This window comes from Mycetomoellerius zeteki, unplaced genomic scaffold (assembly GCF_001594055.1).
Source record: "Mycetomoellerius zeteki isolate Tzet28-1 unplaced genomic scaffold, Tzet1.0 scaffold31, whole genome shotgun sequence".
Classification (NCBI taxonomy): Eukaryota; Metazoa; Arthropoda; class Insecta; order Hymenoptera; family Formicidae; genus Mycetomoellerius; species Mycetomoellerius zeteki.
Genome location: NW_017257294.1, coordinates 4,448,975 through 4,471,076, shown reverse-complemented (window position 1 = coordinate 4,471,076; position 22,102 = coordinate 4,448,975). Strand labels below are relative to the sequence as shown.

Below are 22,102 nucleotides of genomic sequence, written 5' to 3'. Positions count from 1 at the left end.
TATTTACTGCACACTAATTTTTCTTTCCCTCATGCGTAATGAACCTGCTTCTTGATCTCACGTAATTAACAAGACGGTAATTAGCGGAAACTCGGATAAAGTTCCTGCGAACAAAAACTCTACGTCCCAGTGAGGCTATTAGAAATCGTTGCAGCGCGTTCAATCTGGAATACACAATAAAATGGACAAAAATATTCACCGCTAACATAGAACATTTAGCATCTCTTAAACATATATTGATATATTGAATTGACAAAAATAAATTATTTATTTTTGTTATATTTTGATTAATAAAAATAAATCTAAATAAAAAATAAATCTTAACAATCATAAATTTTTATACAATTTATTCTCAATTTCATTACAAGCTAAAATACTCATTCTCCCAATACTTTATAATTGTATGTTTTTAATTATTTTTTCTTTCTTAATTATTTTATCCTTAATAAATATTTATATTGTTTTAAATAAGACAAAAAGTTAATTACAGGAATATATTTTGCATAAATATTGATCCTTTAAATTAAATTAATATATACAGTATCAATTTTATTAACAGGAAATAAAAGAAAGAAATAAAAAGAGGTATTTTTCATATATATTTTTAAAGATGTTTAGATCATTTATTCGTTAATCAGCATCATATTAATCATTTTTCAATTTTTGTCGTATATTGAAATAAATATCTACATCAATTATTTATTTTTTAAACCACGATATAAAATCCATCTGAATTTCAACTTTGTTAATAAACGATCCTATTCGTGCATTGGAATACGCTTACTGCAGTTCTTTCCACGTCTTTCTATTTCAGCCAGTGGTCGCGCGATCGTTATTCCCGAATCTGCTTGCAGCATTTCTCGCGTAATTAGCAGGACCACGTGCGAGTAAAACTTGGCCCATAAATTTCGTAGAATGGAAATGGCGTCACGTCCGATCTCTCGCGCGATCTTTTCATCTTTCTCTCTTCTCCCGCCCGATGCATTAAACGTTATTCTCCTTTCCAGAATGTCTCTTTCACGTTCTGCGGCTACGGAGAAATCAAAAGACGCTACTCACGCTGATCACGTACCGAGCGCTGAGGCCAATCTGTTCTCCTCTGCCGTCACGTTTGACAGTTTATGTCATTCGCGTTGCGCCCTATGTACGCGCGATCTACCTTTCGAACTTGGGTAAGATGTCAATCATGTTTCAGCCCAAAGGTTTCGTCACCGGAATTCGAATTTTCGGGCGCTTTATGGCTGTATCCGCCGTCGAATCACGGCGTTTCGGTGAATTATGAGGTTCCCACAAAAAGAGCTTATTACTGTTATCTGGGTCACAGAATTGCAGTTATTTTACGAGTTTTTTGTCGTCAATAAATGTTTTTATGTCTTGTGCTTTTATTACTCGCTCTGAGCTTTAAGAAGTTATATACGAAACATTCCACATTTTAGATATCATATTTTCTTATTAAAAGTACTTTATTCATTTAGAACGATGGCTAACGTTTTGTGATTTATTTAAATTATTAAATCTTAGTGCAGTAGAGTTATTTAATTATTAGTCTGTCATAATCGGAGAGTTATATTGATCCCGTAATGTCTTTATTACTTGTGACTGAAAGATGATCGTCCAATTAACAATATTTTTTACTGTTGCTTAATTTATTTTTTTTAAATGTTTTTGGGGTTATAATGTTATTTCTTTAATTATTATAGTTGTCAAGTCGAAAACGTTCGTATATGTTAAGAAATATTACTCGATATTTCTTGTTAAAACGATATTAATAAAAATATTTGACAGAATAGTCAGCGAAGATTAAAGGCACCTTTAGATTTATTATTAAACATCTCATAAATAATGGCTGAGTATGATAAATATTGATCTTCGTATTTCCGCATTTCTCTCATCAAATTCATATTCGTGCATATATTCGAAATATTTGCGTTACCGGTTTTTCGAGCAGAGCGATATCATCCTGTCTCTTCCATGAGCGAGAGCGCAAAAGTGGCGGGCGTGCGATCGGATCGGTCTGTGTTTCAGGTCCAGAGGCCGGGTTCAAAAATGACTCACGTGCCTGTTAGAGTTTTCGAGCGGACGACAAACACGCGACACTCGGCCGCCGTGATTTTCAAACTGTTAACAGCCGGTTGTCGAATGGCTACGATACGTACGCTAACAGATTAATGCTAATTTACTCGATATTTACGCTTCTCCTCGACACTGTGGCTGGGCAACATATTTCCATTGTTTTACTACAGTGTGTCAATATTGAATAGCGCACGACGATAGACTATCGGGATATTTACTATGGCGTTGCCTACGCGAATGCTTTAAAACGTGAGCACGCCATACGAAACTAGATTGTTCGATTATTAAATATAAAATTTGAAACTCTAGATTTAAACAAATATAAAAAAATGTCACTCTTGAGCTCGAAATATACTAAAACAAATCACAGTACGACTTTATTAACAAACATTTTTTGTATTTCTGACTGTGCTCCTGCCTTGAGGGTTACACTAACAAATAGCATTTTAATATTTAGATAAATCTATTTATCAATTTGTGTAAATATGATGTTAAATCATATTTACTGTAACAATGTTTGTTAAGTAAATTTAAACTGCGATATGCGACTCGAAGGGATATAACATGATTCTCGAGATTCCTAAATTTTCGGCCCTAAGGAAATCAAACGCCACCAGAGGTACAACAAGATATTATAACGATGGTGTGTCAACACGGGTCGGAATTCGGTGCATAATTCAATAAAAGGAAATAGGGAATAAGACTGAAAAAGAGAGAAAAAAGAAGGTGAGATAAGACAGGTAGAGAGAAAGGAACATGATGTTAAATTTATGTACGAAAAATGAAATGGAATATAGATATAAGATTCTTCAGAGAATGAAGTTGTTTCTTTGTATAAACAAAAAATATGCTTTTTTATCAAATAACATGCAAAAATTACAGTATAGATGGAAATGCAAGAATCATACAATAACTTCGACAAATAATTATATTAAATAAAAGAGTAAACAATTAATTTTAATAAATAATAATGATAATAATAATAAATGTCAAATAGATATATCGGTAAAGACAATAGAACATATTATATATTCCATATGTTTTTTAATTAAAAGAAAAATTTAACTTGAATGCAAAGATGTAGAGAGAAAAAGAGAGGGAGAAAAAGAGAGAGAGAGAGAGAGACAGAGGGGGGAGAGAGAGAGAGAGAGAAATTGCTTCGGAGTTATTAAATCATTATTATACTACGTAATTATATTACGTAAACATTTGTTCTAATAATAAACAAGATAATAATGCATGCAATATATGTATGTATTCTCTGCATGCCATTATTCAAAATTTCACGAGTAGTATTGTTAATTATACAGCTTTACATTTTCTTTATTTTTAATATGAGTTTTAACAACTATTTTGATAAAGATATTAATATTGCTTATACTTTTAATATAAAGTATTTTTGAATTATTTGCTTGATGATATAATATTTGCATGGTGATTATATAACGTATATTGAAACGTATTTTCCACTTTCACTAGCACTCGTATCTAAAACGTGTAAAAAACTTTTAACAGCATTTTTATGGACCGCATACTTTTTCAATTTTCACATAATTGAACATATTTTTATAAACACACTTATACCCACAATTTTATATACAATAATTTTAATATTCATCATAAATTCGTATTGTATGTATGCTATGTTAACTATGTGTAACATATATACATATATTTTAAAACAATACATATATTTTAGGTTAGGATTTTAAAAACAGGTATGTATATTTTGCTACATTTTGTATGAGTAGACAATTTCTTAAATGTGGCATCTTATTTAATTTTTCTATTTTTATTCTACACTCTTGATAGAGAGAGGCAATAATTGATTAAAATTATCTGATTATTAAATTTTAATGCACAAGCAAGTAAATATCGCTTATAATCAGAATGACTGAAAATTTCTCGTCTCTAGGAATTGGAACGTAAAGGATGGAGATGGGGTCTACAGTTTGTTTTCTCAAGAATTTAAGCAATCTGGAGCATTCGGAATCGCTGACCTAGGTTCGTACAATCCCATTCTGCTTAACCCAGAGCGGTCGGCCGTACAATTGTCAATAGAAGTTTGAAAGCACAAATTGATGATGATTGAATTGATATAATAAGAAGAGAATTTGATTAAATAGATTAGATAAGATAAAAATAAAATTAAAATTTATTTTATTTTAATTTTATCTGATTTAATAAAATTTTCTTATTATATCAATTCAGCCATCAATTTGTGCTTTCAAACTTCTATTGACAATTCTACGGCCGACCGCTTATTATATCAATTTAATTTCTTTTTATCTATTTAATTCTGTCTTTATTTTATTTTATCAAAATTTTTTAAAATAAAATTCTAATTATTATGATATGATATGTAAATCTCAATTTCAATAATCTTAGAGGATAATTTATTATAATATTATTATTACTTATATATTATTATTCATATGTTTTCAGATGTTCCATTATATCCTTTAAATAATTACACATACATCCAAGTCACAGTCCTACTATTTTTTTTATAAATAACGTTACTATCGCGGATACTTTGAACTAAATTGTATGCGGTTGCGATTCTTACATGATTCAACATGCCATTTCTTTTTCCTATTTATACAGTTGCTTACAGTTTCCAGCACGCTGTGAATTAATGATTTGCTTTTTCATAAACAAGAGATTTCCTCGTCTACTAATGTGCGTCCTTCGCGGCCATTAATTCAGAGGGTTGATAATCTCTTACATCATTTCTCAAGCTCGCTACAAAATGTTGCGGTGAATACTTGCGTATATCGCGAGTGTACATACCTTTGTCGCGTGTCTCTGGAGATTTTTCCAGCTAGGGATGAAATGCGGCTTGCAATTAGATCCACCTAGCGCGTCATATTTGTGGAACTGCGCGTAAAATACTTTCCGTCCACGCAATTTACATTTCTCCCCAGCCTGCCTTTTCCTCCTGAGAGCATTTTCATAGGACGTATTACTCGTAATCTTGCGTTACTTTGTTGCGATTAGATCATCGATACGCGAAGAGTAAGACGTGATTCATTCAGCAGATGCGACAAAATTTGTACATAATATATAATAATTTTATAAAAATTTCGGTAGTTTCATTTTTCTGCGTTAATTCCGAGCACTTACGAAACTCATTGGTGTATATAATGCCGTGTTGATATCGACCAAAATTACTACCGTCTGTCAACCCAATTATTCCGTAATCAGTCAACCAATAGGATAGTCACTGTCTGATCCGTACAGTACGTTCATTACAGATCATAAACATAATTTAATTACATCTGTAATCTCGTTCAATGCTTGTGATCGATTAAAAATATTAATATTTCATATACAAAAATTAAATATATTTCTTGATAACATGATAAATTTTTATCATTAATTATTATTCATGAAGTTTTAACCTCTTCTATAGAATATTTTAGAACTTCAGAAATATCAATTTACAAATGCTTGATACATTTCAAACTTTTTAAAATTAATATGAAAATTATTAATGTACAACTGATATTTTACATGTCTCAGTATCAGATAAAATTGGAAAATTATTATAAAAATCTTAAAGCTCCAAATCTCATTAAAAATTTGTCATTGTTAATGCGATGTAAAAATTAGAACACGCTAAAAATTACATCATATATTTTTAATTGAAATTTATTATAAACAATTATATTTCTATAAAGTGAGGACAGTAAATGTGTTTAAAAATTTTATGTGGGAAACGTCAATAACTGGTTTAAAATGGCGGAAGAAGCATTTCATTCCAGTCAAATAAATTTCGTTTAAACGTTTGTTTAGCATTCTAGTGTTCCAACTTTAATGAAGAAAAATATCATGTAGCATATCCTTTAGATGGCATCATAACCGGTATCAGACCAACTAGTTTAATCTGTTTTAGAGCGATATATCATTGCTAACGCTTATTCCACAGTCTGTCAGTTCTTCCAGTGCAAAAGAACAATGCTGAGATTTATATGGAAATTTGCCATTCCTCTTATATTTCATGTATTTTAGTTGGAGATCTCTGGGATGAAAAAATATACCTATACAACATATGTCGTCTCTTCAAGCTTGGTTCACGAGCATTTTTATCCGCTATTCGATTTGCATTGTAGATTTAACATATAGGAAAAAGCATATAGAGATTTTTTAGATAGAACTTTAGTTACATTATACCCTGCAACATCAACGCCAAGATTATGAGGCTGGGTAATATATATTATATTAGTTTCGCATTAATAATTTCCTAATGTTAATTTTAGACAGCTTCAAAATTGTCAAATCTTTGTAGATCAGTTCTTATGTTTCAATAAAAGAGAGAATAAAATGAAATTTAATAAGAACATCGCATTGTTTTACGCGCGATAAATGTCAAATAGTTATTAATCAAACTGTTCTAAATTAAGTCGCTTTATAATATAAAATCGCATGAAACGACATAGCGCGTGTAAGAATGGTAGAGTTTCGCGGTGGATCTGTAGCTGCAGAGCTTCACAGACGCTGCTTGGTGGTTGGTTAAGTAACGAGCGGTGCATATTTAGCCATGGCTTCTCTGCAGAGACATGCAAATGTACAGCGATGGCTCCTCTCGGTTAGTTGCCTCTATACTACGTGAAATATACTCCTCTTCATGCTTAATCAAGATTCCCCCAGCCATTATACTCCGGAGAACCATTCTTCATAAAGTTTTGCATTTTGACAAATCTGCGATGTGTAAGGAGAGTATAATATTTTTACATAAATTTTTCATTCTGATTTCTTATTATTTCTACAATATTTAAATATAATGTATAATATATACCAATTTATTCATTTACTCGAATTTCATATGACTTATTATTAACTACATTATTTATAATTTAATTATTTCATAAATAATATATTGTTTATTTTTAAAATATTTTAGTATAAATATTTTTTAACATATCAACATTTGTTATGAGAAAAATCGAGTGTTTAGTTAAAAAAAAATTGTACAATTAAAATCTTTTATTATGATTGTAAACAAGAATTAATTTTTATTTTAACTCTGACTCCTATATGATTTGGTTATAATTTTATTATTTGCCTTTTACTTGATATAACTGCGGATTTGTAATTTTGGTTTCTGAATTTCGTGGTCTCACGCTCTTGATCTCTATGGCTGTCCGTTTTACCTCGTTTTCGTAACAGTCGCTTGATTATTCGTACTGAGAGATTTAAATTATGTAGTTTATTAGCGACTCAATCTGAATCAAAGAGTGGATTATCACTAGAAATTTTTCTTTTTGCTAAAGATAGTTTCAAATGCAACCGAAATATTTGAAATTTGTAATTAAAATGTATTATATGCATAAAGAGATATTATTTTTGTAAAACTTATGAGCACAGCAAGTATTGCGCTGCTTTCAGTAGACTATATTAAGTGTATACATTTACTGAATTAACACTCTGACTGGGAAATATGGATATGATATGTTTATTATGAAATAATGCATTAGTGTTAACTAATGCTATATAAATAATAAATATAATAAATCTTTACATTCTACTAAATTATTAAAAAGAGATAGAGAATAAAACTCTTATAAAAATTTAATACTGTGGCCAATTTAATATTAAAAGTACAAAATTAATTCCTTATAAATTACTATAAGTATTAAGGATGTATTAAGGATGTATTAAGGATGTATTAAACGTACAATCTCTGCAAAGAAAATTAAATTACAGATAGTAAATCGTCACCAAATTTGTTGTATTATTTTTAAATGTGATTTAGAATAATCTGTAATTATCTCACAATTTTATTATCATTTTGAAAATATGTATATAACATCCTTAAAGACATTGTTGTTTAGTACTTTTAGTATTCCAAATAAGTAATTAAATTAATAATTACTGTTTAATTTATTATTGTCTTTCAGTACCTAAATTGGTCAGTACTAGATTTTTGTAAAAACACTTATAAATTATTAAAAAATTTTTGTTATTTGTACATTCCAAACTTTAATGAAATGTTTGGTAAAACAAAACTATCATAAAATGAATTAGAAACTATTACTGTATTATATTACTGAATTATGAGTATATTATTCATTTTTTAAAATGTTATTTTTATTGGAAAGGAAAATGATATATACACATATGCGTATGTAACTTTATCAGATATTTGCGTGTATCAATATTTTATCAGCAATTAGTATATAATTGATAATGGTTTTATACATACATTCATAACATAGGAATTTATGTTATATTTTTAATGTTTCTGTTTTTTTATTACTAATGTTTCATTTGTTTCATTTGCTTATTACTTCTAGTACATAGCGGACAACAAACAGGATATTCAGAATTACGTTCTCCAAGATGTTGTCCTGCATTCTTCTCACAATCATCAATGCATCTAAGTAAATAATTATAATTAGTATTGTGTCAACAATGTAATAACACTCACATGTAATATTTTAATAATAATATAAAGATGTTATATTTTATTATGTAATTTAATAAACTTACTGTTCTACTGTAAACAGATTCTCCGATATGCATGTCACTTTTATACAACTTTGCTGATTTCCTTCAGGAAGTACCTCATGATTGCAGTTCTCTATAATTGTTATAACAAACAAATATAAAAAAAAAAATTATGTATACATATATATTTATATGTATTCTTTTTATTTTATATAGGGTAACTCCAGTATATACTCCGCACCTATCAAAAACTTAATTTATTAAGTATTATTTACTATGTTTAAAGTAAACGAACTATATCAGTAAAAACTTTGAACTATCTACTACTATGAAAAAAATATTAAAAATCCGAAATATATTTATTTTTCGTATTAAGAAATGAGATTTTTGAAACCCTTGTATTTTTGCCGCATATCCTATAGGGGTGGGATATATGGCTACTCATAGGGGGAGGAGGGATATGTACGGCTCATGAAAAATTCACAAATAATGCTTATAAATAAGACATAAAATGATACAATAACTTATAAAATGCGTTTATAAAATTTTATTAAGGAATAAGAATGATAAATATGTATATAAAGTAATAAATAATAATTACAATCTTCCTACATATATTACAAATATTGTAACATGAGATACATATTTCATGTAATGTATTTATTGCATTTAGTGCACTGAATTCAATCTGCGCACTTTGTATGCTTTGGGCATAAATTCCGTCCGCTAAAAATGCCGTATATCCCAAACATATGGGATGTACAAAATAACAAACTAAACAAACAATACGAAAGCAAAGTACTTGTATTTTGCTATAAAATATGCTTTACTATTCCTCTACACGCATGTATCACGAAATACCACTAAGTCTTTTACACGCCCTACAATAATCATTGTATGTAGATTATAACTTATGATGGCGTTCCTTATTACAGTGACAAATCGATTTAATTCACAATAATTTCATTAATATTAATAGTAAGAAGCTGAAATCATAACACAATATTAATATAACATAAAGGCATGTAACAGAGTAGTTGCGGGAAAATTATCCCCACTTCTTCTATTTTTTCTGACTTCTGCGGCGTAAATCCCAGCGCGGCGTATTTGCCGGAGTTACCCTACATAAAATATTAAACTTCCATTTTATGTAAATTCATAAAATGGAATAATAATACAAATAATAATAAATGGACGTACAAAATACGTGCAAAATTAAATTAGGTATATTTACAAAATTCGTTATTCTATCGCTATGATTTTTGTTAAATAACTAAACAGATTTAGAGTAATAAGTAAATATAAGAGAACACAAAATGATTCTCTATAAAATTTATTTAAATTATTTTATTGTTTCATTATACATTAAGAAAAGAAAAAAGTAAATACATAAATAATTAAAATTACGTATACCATATTTCGGAACTTGCATTGAGTAATGCACAAATAGTAGAAAAATACAGAACCACGCGATACTTTTCATTGTACAATATATGTTGCTACACGAGAAAGATCCAACGACTAATATGAAGAATTTCACTATCGATCTATATTTATACAGTATCTCTTATCATAAATGTCAAGAATTATGATAAGGCAAAAATTGTTTTCATCTTATACTTGTCTATTGCCAAGTCAGGTAATTTCTTACAATTTTATTTGAAATTCTTTGTATACAGAGTGTCTCAATCAGAGTGTGTCAAAATTTACAAACTATTTGTTCTAAGAAATAGTTTAAGAAACATAAAAATTAAAAATTAGTCAATCATAGATTACAATTGAACGGCTGTCTATTCGTCAAGTCGTGTGTCGATAATAACAGCGTATAATATCTGTACGTATTGTTTAATATTTGTTGCAAATTGATGCTGTTAATAAACAAATATAACGAATAAGGTAAATTTATAATTTATCGAAATTACATTTCCACTATGTTACTAATTTGAGTACGACAATATCAATAGGAGATACGAACAATTGTAAAATTAATTTTTTTAAATTAAATTGCCTAGTTTAAAAATATAGGTTGATTTAATTTGGGTAAATTGTGTTTTTACTTCTATTAAATTCATTTTTTTGCCCTGATCTAATTATTAGGATTAATATTACAGATATTAATATTATATTGCTTATATGATTTTTTTACATCAAACAATCTCAATCATATTAACCTGGATAATATTAAATAAAGGAAGTTCGTGCACGCATTCTCAAGTGGTATTCTCAAGGGACATTTTGGACTTAGTCACGAAGAAATGTAAGAGAGAACGCACTCAGAACTGCGTTGTACCGCGGATATGTCGTTGAGGTAGGTGAGTCCATTCCCAAGGCTTTGTTGAACGGGATTGGTACCGAGCCCAAGGGACACGCCGAGCTACAAGATCTCTATTATGTCAAGAAAGGGCGGAATGAGCTTCTTGGGACTTTCGTTTCGTTCGTCCGATGAGCCGATCATTCAATAGGATTCATTTTGATTTCAATGATGAAACTTGATTTGCAAAATTTTAAGGATTGTCTCAAACATAATTTTAATTTTATAAAAACATAGTTAACGTACGTTAGTAATTGATATTTATGCAGTACTCTTATCACGAAATGGCTCTCTGTTGTATAATTAATGATGCGAAATGCATAAGAGGCAAAAAAAAATCAATAAGTTATCGATGATCTATATGCCGTCAACTATATATGGAATGATAAAGTCTATCTATATATTTTTATATTTATAAAACAAATTTATATTGATAAGCTTAGAGTTCAAGCATTCGCATTCTGCAACTGTTTTATTCAGACAGACTAATATTTTTCGTGACATATTCTATCGCAAATAATTTTTTTAAATAAAAGTTTGATGTTTCTTGTTTAGCCCAATTTGGATATAATTCTAACATCATATACTATATTATATATATACATATATACATAGTTTATAATGATGTCGTTTATAAACTTTAGACTTAAAATAGTGATACGTAAGCTCAACGTATAGACATAACTACTGCCAGAATGCTCAATTTATTATTGCAAGTAATGAAATATTCAAATGCGAATCGGAAAAAGTGTCAAAAGTTAGAAATATTTACTGCGATAGTTTCAAGTTGTAATAAAATTTTATTGTATCCAACTGATTTTATTTAATGTTCTCTTTACTGCAATTTATAGTTAAATACTTCTTGTCCTTGATTAAATGCATATTTATTAATACAAATGTGTTTTTTAAATAGCTTATGAATATTTAATATGGTGCTAAATGAAAAATGAGATGTCCACATATTAAAGCAAGAAATCAATCCATGCAGGTCGCGTATGAATTTGGAGCAAAGGGAGTAAAATCCATCACAAAATCCAACACACAACAGAGCCGTAAATAATCAATGGCTTTTCGATCCGACAACAATATTGTAACATTGGGACTACCGTTACCGATAACGTGCGATTGACAGGTCAGTCTCTATCGGCATATATCCTATCTTTTGGCTCTGTGACAGGTGCTGTGGTGCAGTTGTACTGAAAGCATGCGATTTGTATAACGTGAAGATCTCTGACTTCTACGAGCAATAATTTTCATTCCTCAGTTGCAATAACTCGTCGCCGTTGTTGATACTCGAGAAAAATAAATTCATGTTGTTTTTCTTCAGAACTTGTTCCGGTAATATGGCGACGTATCTTTTCATTGTTTCCTCCGCATCTTCCGCCGCTTGGTAAGCTTTCTACAAAAAGACTTACACAAATGACCGTTGGTGGATTGACCGCAAAAATACAGGTCAAAAGTTGCATGCATCAAGCAACTACAAAGTGCTTGGCATCAAAAGCTCTTTTCTCCCTCGTCTACATTTTTCTACACCTGACCAATAACATCATCGACTTTCCGGAGCGATGTTTCAATATTTCACCGCTCTGACTTTATTTGGTTGTGTTTACTGCGCGCAGTAAAAAATAAAGTAGGCTATCACTGCTGCGTTCTTACCACAATCTCCGATTCGTTTTGTTTATTTTCGGCAAGCCTGCGCCATTTCAGAAAGGTAGCCTTATGCACGCTCCTCGCTTTTTCGTATTCCGGGTAAACGTCAGTAGCGAGGCTCTTGTATCCGAATGCGCCAGCTGCGTTGGTATTACCGTCTCTTCCGTAAGAGCTACAGCTGAGGAACCAGACGGTGTATCCTCGCAAAATTGGATATTGCTTCGTACGCATGTACCAATATAAGGAGAAGTAAAGGGCTAGCTCCTGATTGGACCCTCTCTTCTCGGGATCTTCTCTGAGATGAACGGTCGGTCAACCACCTAGCAGAAGACACTCAGACTCCATTTGTCCTTCGAGGAAACATCTTCCATACCTCCTGGTCGGTCAGACGGCATACCGGACTCTCCTTCATCTGCTCGTACATCTCCAACTTGGTAATTTTGTTCTCAACCGCCAGGATCATTAACGACGCGATCTTCACATACTGCTGTGCAAGTTCCTCGATGATTCCGCCACAGTTGAAGTTTAATTTCAAAGGAAACACTCTCAGTTTAAGAAGATGCTGGAGTGACCAAATTATCACATTACAGTCGTATAACGTTACAGTGGACCTTGTACTAAAATCGAAAAAAAATTAAAAAATTTTTTAATTTTTTTTCGATTTTAGTACAAGGTCCACTGTAACGTTATACGACTGTAATGTGATAATTTGATCACTCCAGCATCCCCTTAAAGATTTTTGCTTAAACTCTATAACGTGTGTGTCAATGTTGTATGTGATCATATATTGCTGCTATGAACTTACATTTCTTCTTTTTCTTTACTTAGGGTTATCGCCGTTGCCCGAGGATTGGATCCTTCTAACAGTTCAGTATTTTATGATAGTTTATCGATAAATCTGTACTTTATCAGAATAGTTATATAAGATCCTTTGATCCTTTGCAAACGTATGAATCACCACCCAATTGCTTTGACAGTTTTGCTGACATGTTAGACGTGAAGAAAATGTTGACTTCAGCGGGATACGCTGAACACGTGCCAGATCATCGTTTAAAATTTTTATTTTGTTGTTTTATATTTTATTCGTAGAACATATAATCTTTTAATTATTATTATAAAAGGGTATATGTGCGAAATAATAATTAACACTTTTTTGTATAAATATGAAGAAATACATATATTAATTAATTAAAGATTTTTTTATGTATAAATATATTATACGTATTATTAGGTATAAATGTACGGGGAAAGAGAATGAATTCAAAAAATGTATTCAAAATTCAAAAATTTTGAAAGAATTCAAAAAATCGAAAATTCGCAAAATATTTGTAAACGATAAAAAGCATAACTTATTGACGAGATATGCTGTTCAAAATCTAGATCTAGATGATCTTCTGTTCTGTCCGCATGATACAATTACATTGAAAGATAAGTTAAGGGTTCTCAACAGGTTAAAGGCTGCTAATGTAATTCTGAAGAGATCAATATCGTGAGAAGTAAACTTTCTGAGATAAGAGGTAAGTAGTTTAGGTGCAAGAAAATTTCATTAACCGCTTCTATGAAACTCTTAATTCACATATATCTCATCAGCATTTCTCTTCGAAAGTCTATGCATAATTCTATTAAATAAATAAATGTAATTGTAGAAGCACACGAAGGAACTCTAATTTAAGCTTCTTCTTCCTTAAAAAAAAAAGCACATATATCTTGTGTAAATTTAAATAAATTAAATTCGTACGTACACATCAGATACACATATCATTTAAATTGTATTATTTTATGAAAGCATTATAATAATTATAATGATAATCAAGATATAACATTATAAAATTTTTATCTCTACTTACATGTGTTTTTCTTTATCTAATATTAATCTCGATGTTAATTTAACTGTAAAATAAGATTTCCATTGATTGAAACAATTAATTTTAATTGTAAACTTAAATGTAATATGATTTAGTTGTTAAAGTGATAAAATTAGTTTTATATTACTGTGTGTGTGACGGTCCTGTAAACCAATTACAATGTATAACGTGTGATTGCTAAGCAATACGCGATACTATTACTAGAGGGATGCGTGGTTTTCTTCCAAAAAAAAAATACCACATATGGCGCATTATAATTAATGTACCCACATTAGGATTGTCTCATGAACTTGAGTTTGATTTATATGTTTTTATTTCTATACTTTATGGATCTCTGGTCTCTATGTAAATATTTTATCAATTCAGACTTATTTCTATTATCATTTTATTGATCTTATTCTCTTGATATATTTATATTTTTAGAATATTCGGATTTAATTTTTATTAATGTTTTTATAACATTCTGACTTAGATTTGATTGTTTTTGGTAGTGTAAAGTTATAGTTTCTTCTAAACCGATTACCGAATTTGATCGAGGTCGATAGTGCAGACTTTTTTAATTCCAAATTCGATAATAGTGACATCTTTGATTCATTCCTTACATTATATTATATATCGTTCTGTCTCAAACGCATCCGTCCTTATTTAACATATACCAGCACCATCTATCGCAAGACCGCGCAACTATTATTACACGCAATTTCGACTCTGTTGACATTCCCAGTCTTCGCAAAGCATCCGTATGCACGTATTTTCTATTCGGTGAAAATATTTTTCTTCTAGACTTTCGATTTTAGTTCTATAAACTTCGTATCGTTCGTTCCAGTAATGTGACCTCAGTTGCACGCTTATTTTCAAGATATAGACTATAAAATTCTCTCTCTTATATCAAGCAAATATATACCTGAGGTGATAGCTGTACGAGCCAAAAGTAAGTGAATTTTTTAACTTTTTTCGATTTTCTTGTAAAATTCAGTGCAGCTGAGGTCCTGTTCGTGCGTACTTTAATTCTGTAATAATAATTTTGCAATCCGTAAATCCAATTCGGAGATTTTTCACCGAATGAAAATGATGGTAAAGTAGGACGACTTTAGCATTTTCTTAACGGCGTTTTTTCTTTTACTTTCGTGGATAATAGTATGGATCTCTACCCAGATAACAAAATGTTTGCACGATGCTGGTATAATGCATGCACGCGTGCAATGGCATGCTGTCACTGCATGTGATGTCCAGCTGATTTCGCATCTGGTAAAAACAGTGACAGCATATCATGTTCAACACGCTCTGTAAACATTGTGCAAGCATTCTGCATTTCAAAATGTTGACATTATGTTAGTATGCAAATCTTTTCGAATAGCGATTTTTGCTTTTTTATAGGTTAGGTTAGATTACGATTTTTAGGGTTATGATTGTTTTATTTGGAAATAATAATGTATTTTGCTTTTATGAACATATAAACTTTTTAATGAAGATTTTGTTCGAAATGTGCACCTCTTGCAGCAATACAAGCATTGCATCTGTCAAACACGGCTCTTGTAGCAGCCAGGCACTGTTCTTGCGATATTCTGTTCGCTGCAGCTACGATACGATTTCTCAAATGTTGCTCTGATTGAATAGGCGAAGAATAAACTTCTTGCTTCAGAGTACCCCATGCATAGAAATCTAATGGCGTTAAGTCGGGCGAACGAGTTGCCCAATGTACTGCTCCTCCACGTCCAATCCATCGTTGTGGGAATTTTCTATCTAACCAGGTTCTAGCGACTCTGCTGTAATGAGCAGGGCATCCATCTAATTGAAACCACATTTCAGTACGTTGTTGTAATGGGATGTTTTCTAAATAGTCAGAAAATTCATTCTCCAAGAAATTTAGAAAACGGTCCCCATTTAATCTTGCAGGTAAAAAAAACATTTTTTTTCGATTTCTCTGAAACGGAGCAAAAACGAGCATATGTCTATAGGACTTTTTTTCTTAGTTTTTTACTCCTCTACACGCTCCCGAAGTTTTGCGATTTAATTTGGAAACACCCTGTATATATAATGTATATATATAATATATAAAAATTTTTCTTAAGATTTCAACTTTGAAATTTTTTGTCGTTCTCGGCATAAATTTCACCTCACAAACACGTATTAATGTGTATATTTTAATCTTGGAAAAGGATTTTCGAGAGAGAGAAAGAGAGAGCGAGAGAGAGAGAGAGAGAGAGAGAGAGAGAGAGAGAGAGAGAACCTGTGAAAGAGAAAAGAAGTATTTGTTATACAAAAATTACGATTTAATCGGTAATATAGACGGCTTTAGGATTATCTGCTTTATCGATACAAGATAACACAGTGACTACATTTCAACTGCTTGATATGCTAAGCACAACGTGCTGACATGCGTGACATGCGATGTTATCTGAGTGCTTATTAACGAGAAATTGGTAAAATACTAGCAATCGAGAATAAATTTACTGTATTGCTAGTAAATGAAAATAAAGAATTCAAAGATATTTGAAGAACTGACATCGATTGTTGATGTTAAAGCTTGAGCATTCATGTTTTTAAAAATTTTAGTGTTTTACTGCAAATTAGTTAACCACGAATATTTACACAATTTAAGTTAGCCGAGAACAACTAAAATTGTATTAATAAAATTTTTTAACCATTTTTAATTTTATGTAATTTTATACGATTTATAAGATAATACATTACAAATGGTGAATTAATTGTGTGAAATAACTAAATTAAATATTGAATAGATTATTTTACTTTTTTTGTAATATGCGTTAATATTTCAACTATTAGACGGTTAGTGCACGGCCTTGGGGTGTGTTTTGACGCGATAGGGCGGGCGGGCGATGCGTCATATTTTCGCAGTTCACACGCAGTTATCGCTCACCGCGTAGTCATTCTTTTACCGATGCTCGTGTAGGCAGGTAGCTGTGCCACTCGTCTTCAAATGATTCGTTTTGAAATATTTGCGACAAATGCTATACCCGATAATACGAAACGTCGTAGGTACTTTAGATTTCAAAAACTTGTTTGAAGTATTAAATAAGGAATAAGTCACAAAAAGTTTTTTTTTAAATAATAAATACTGAATAACTGCTTTATTATCTTTATTTATAAAATACATACATATTTTAAATAAAGTTGTTTTAAATATGATCAATCCCCTGACTGATACGAATTATTTAAAAAGTATAAAATAAGTTCCGAAAACTTATTTAAAATATTACTTAAGAAGTAGATCGAAAGAAATTATTTAAAATAATAAATACTGAAATAATCCTTTTATCTTTTTTATTAAAAGTATATATTTTAAATAATTTTATTTTAAATACGACTAAGTCCTGTATATTAGTATATTATATAGATAACTTGTCCTTATATTAAGTGAAAAAAGTATAATTTATAAATTAGTATTTTTCGTCGCGAAATGAAACAATTTCTTATATCGATGATCAGAACTTAGCTTTCTAGTTTTAGCGGCGCGAGTTGTATGTGATATCACAATTATATCGTGGTACATCGAAGAAAATATTTAACGTTTGTTTTAGAATTTCAAATATTTCTTATTAACTAATGTGTTGACAAAAAGCAAGAGGTAAAAAGTGGTTTGTTAGCGTGTTTTTTTTTTTTTACGTAATTGTAATTTTACGTAATTTAATAGATTTTAGTTATTTCAGCGATTTATTTTCATTGCAAAAAAAATGGATATTGTTGTGTAGTTTACATCCACTGTTTTAGAGGGTAGTAGTACGCGGCGGCATTTTGCGGTTACAGGAGAAAGACCCTCACGTCCTCTCTCTCAGATTTCTCTCTGAATATACTTTAATTGTTGCACTATATATAATAGTTCAGAATTTATTCACTGTTGGTAACTTTATATCTGTTGAAATAATATGTTGAAATAGTTGAAATATTTCAGATGGCGCAATTGTCGTGTGTCGACGATAGAATTGAACACGACATACGTGAACACTAAATATTCTACTGTCCAGCAAATGTAGGAAAATTGAATTGGAGAGGTTATGGTAGATGAACGTAACTTATTCAAGGTATTGCATTTTTAAAACAAATTGTGCGAGTGAGAGTATTCGAGACTGTTTTAAAAAATGATCGGTATCCAGAAGGATTAAAGTAAACAAAACAAAATTATGTTTATTAACCGATAGAGCTACAGTGTATTTATTAATCCGTACGATAGAGGCTGAAAAATCATTTCTGAAAAAAGAAAAAAAAGAAAATAATGGAAAACCGTTACACCGATTTATTTCGTGTCATCTTAATGCTAAACTGCTTTGTTCTATTTCTTTCTTTCACGGGAGTGAGAAGCGCACCAGTGGCAATGAGTATCATAGATGTTATGAAAAATGACTCGAAAATATGCCCGACATCCAAATTTTTATACGATTCAAAGTATACAAAACCTTGTGCATCTATTGCATACCCCACTACTTCTTGGGTATACTGTAATTCAGAAACTTTAAATAATTTTCTGTGTTTAGGAGTTTATGATACAGCGTATAAGATTTGCCAATATTCTAGTCAGTTACAAATTCTTTTCAATAATACAGCAACATTCAATTCGTACGTGGAGAAATATGTTCTTAATGAACATGAACAAGAAGGTGTTTGCCTCAGTCTACAGGGATTTACACCACTATATGATAAAATAGAGTCACTTTGGGGACCACTGGTCGAAAGTCTTAATATACCTCATAAATGTGGCAAAATATGTTTTGATCTTGAAGATAAGTTCCAGCCGCTATGTGCAGTATTAGCTTGGATTAAAAGCATTGATGATAATATGATGAAAAATGTAAAAGAAATAGAAACAAAACATGATCTTGTAGCATCTGATAAACCGCATGTAAGTCAATCAAAGGATGAAGTAACGGGTGATATTAAAACAACACCAGTTGAATCTAAAAATACAGAAACAAAAGAATTTAAAGAACCAGACAGGAAGCAAATTGTAGATTTTAATAATAGTGTTAAAAAAGGTAACGCAAATGTTCCTGATGATGTACCACTTACAGATTTAAAATCCAATGGAGAAAAAACAAAATTTGCTACTGAAAAAGAGAATAATAACCAGAAGAAAATAAATAATACTTCAGAAACAGAAGCTCATAAATCAGCATCTGCAATATTTAAAGAAAATAAAGAATATAATATTGGTACTGAACTTGATACCAATGCTGAAGTTCCAAAACCTATAAAAAATATTCCTCCAAATAGCGATTCACAAGCTCCATCAATAAACAAAGCTATAAATAATATAAATAAAAACGTAGAAGAAAATGCACAGAAATCTAATAAGGAACAAAATGTTGATGAATTAAAACCTAGTACATTATCAGAAAATACGCAAGATCATTATGATGCTGCAAATCCAGATGAAAATATGGAAAATGATATAGATGGTATTATAACTTTTAATACATATTCTTGTAATGTATTGTCAATGTTTATAAATGTGTATTTGTCTATCTAATTTATTCTTTAAAATATATGCAGATGATTTTGAATAAATATAATAAAAATAAATTGGATCTTTGCATTTTTATTCAAAATTTTATATTCTGTATTACTTTTTATTGATGACGACAATGATAACAACGTCACGGCGATGAAATTTATATATACGTTATATTTATATCCGTCGAACTTGTTTCCTATAGAATCTTAAGTTCATTCATCTCAGCTGCTCTGCACTACCCATTTCTCCATAAAAATAACTGCCTAATTTATTATTAACAAATGCAATTATTATATTTAGAGGAAGGTCACCGATACTGACATAGGTCTCCTAAAGCAACATCCCCTTATTTCTTAGAAACTAACCTTTGCACCTTATTAATATTAATAAAAATGTTATCTGTTTAGCTAATTAAAAAAGTACAAACTCATAATTTTCATATATTTGTGGCTTATTTCTATACCAAATCAGCTAAAAATAAACTCTATGAATCCGAGAAGAAAATTCTTACAGTGTTCTTTTGCAAATTGCGTAATTAAAATAACAGTGACTGTATTATTGATAATATTATGTCATTTTAAATGTTATAGTTTCTTAAATTAGTTTTTCTTACAGAATATAGGACATATCTTTATTTATAGAATAGGAATGTTGGCATTATTGCCTACTATGTCAATTTTGGAGCCCATTTTGTCAGATGCTCATTTTTGCATAACTTACGAAAAACTTAATTATTGCAAAATTGCAAACAGTATTATAAGAACTGCTTACACTATCTGATAGAAAACACTTTTTAGTTTGTATTTATGTTTTTGAAATTGTATTTTTACCTTTTGTTTAAGAAATATTGTCTAAAAACAAAGTGGTATGTCGGTATCGGTGACCTTCCTCTATAAATAAATAAATAAATAAATTATGTTTGCGTAATTTTCAGATGTAGATGATACAATTCAACATCCAGATACAGGTAACACATTTTTTGTATTATATATAATGAATTCTATTATATAATTATATTTACATATTTATATATATATTTATGTTTTCTGAAAGGGAATCAAAATGAAAATGTGCAAGGAGCCTTTGAACAGAAGAATAATAATGCTAGATTAACGGAATACTCTACTATGAGAACGGAAGATGATTCTCATTTCTTTACTTATTTTACTGTGATTATTTTGGCTTGTCTTGCTGGATACATAGGTTATCATAATAAACAAAAGGTTAGTTTAATTTATGCACTTTTATTTGACATTTATGTTTTATTTTATATAGAAAGTAATTTTTTCTTCCAGATACTTGCTATTGTATTAGAGGGTCGAAGATCAAGAAGTAATCGTGGTAGACGACGACCGAGTACAGCAAGCTATCGAAAACTGGATTGTACACTTGAAGAAGCTGTTACCTCGCAATGTAATGCTAATGTTACTCATGTCATATATTAATGCGAGTATCATAAATTTTATAATGTCTGTATTATAGTATAACAAGTGTAATATATTTTGTATTTAAGCATATATTTTCAGCATATTATTTAATTTTCTAAAAATTTTATATTTTAGCATCGAAATGATTCGTCATAGTAAAAATTATGAATAATGATAAATATGATAAAACGTTTAATATTATATTGGAAAATGTAATTATATTTTTAATTTACGTTGTATCGAGTTAAACATATGATTTGCAACATATAAAACTTATTAAAGTTAATAGGTATTTAGTAAACGAAAATTACTAGCAAATTTATATTAATTATGTCTGCATTAAGTTCATGTTATGTTGATAAAGCCTACTGACATAACGAGACAGCAAATTATCGGCAAAAACATAAATTCTGCTCTATTTCTGCCATTAATCTATATATAGAAAGTATGTTAAAGTTAGCTTGATTTTTATCATTAATATATTTTACTATTATAATTTATTGATGAAATTTGCTACATTTCTGCCAGTATTTTGTCAACATTATTACATATATATGTGTCAGATCTGTAACGTTTCTGCCGTCAAATTTATAGCAGATACTTGCAAAATTTGTTCTCTGTATATTTGGTTGTACTAACGCATTAAAGAGTTCGAAAAAATTTTTTATTTTCATAAATTTACAAATTACAATTATGAAGTAAAACATGGAATGTTTGGTAATTAATGATGTCTAATATGTTATATTTTTTGGTCTTTTAATAAAGTCTTATTTATGGATATTTAAATTTTAAGTACACTAGATATAAAACTAAGGAAACATGTATGTTATATATATTTTAAATTTAACAATTC

At 30.0% G+C, this 22,102-nt stretch overlaps 2 protein-coding genes across 2 annotated transcripts; one reads left to right on the top strand and one right to left on the bottom strand.

The window, feature by feature from the left end:
* Positions 1-12,074: 12,074 nt before the first annotated feature.
* LOC108724587 (uncharacterized) lies at positions 12,075-15,657 on the bottom strand. Its single transcript, XM_073512033.1, is given in 6 exon segments — positions 12,075-12,236; positions 12,494-12,822; positions 12,825-12,842; positions 12,845-13,104; positions 13,293-13,424; positions 15,476-15,657. Coding segments are annotated over 6 exon segments (1,083 nt in total).
* Positions 15,658-18,324: 2,667 nt separating this feature from the next.
* Positions 18,325-21,329, top strand: LOC108724626 (trans-Golgi network integral membrane protein 1). The gene is made up of 4 exons (XM_018451080.1): positions 18,325-19,766; positions 20,757-20,789; positions 20,876-21,045; positions 21,118-21,329. The coding sequence occupies exons 1-4, from the start codon at positions 18,587-18,589 to the stop codon at positions 21,265-21,267; spliced, it is 1,533 nt and encodes a 510-aa protein (XP_018306582.1). The 5' UTR covers positions 18,325-18,586; the 3' UTR covers positions 21,268-21,329.
* Positions 21,330-22,102: the final 773 nt, after the last annotated feature.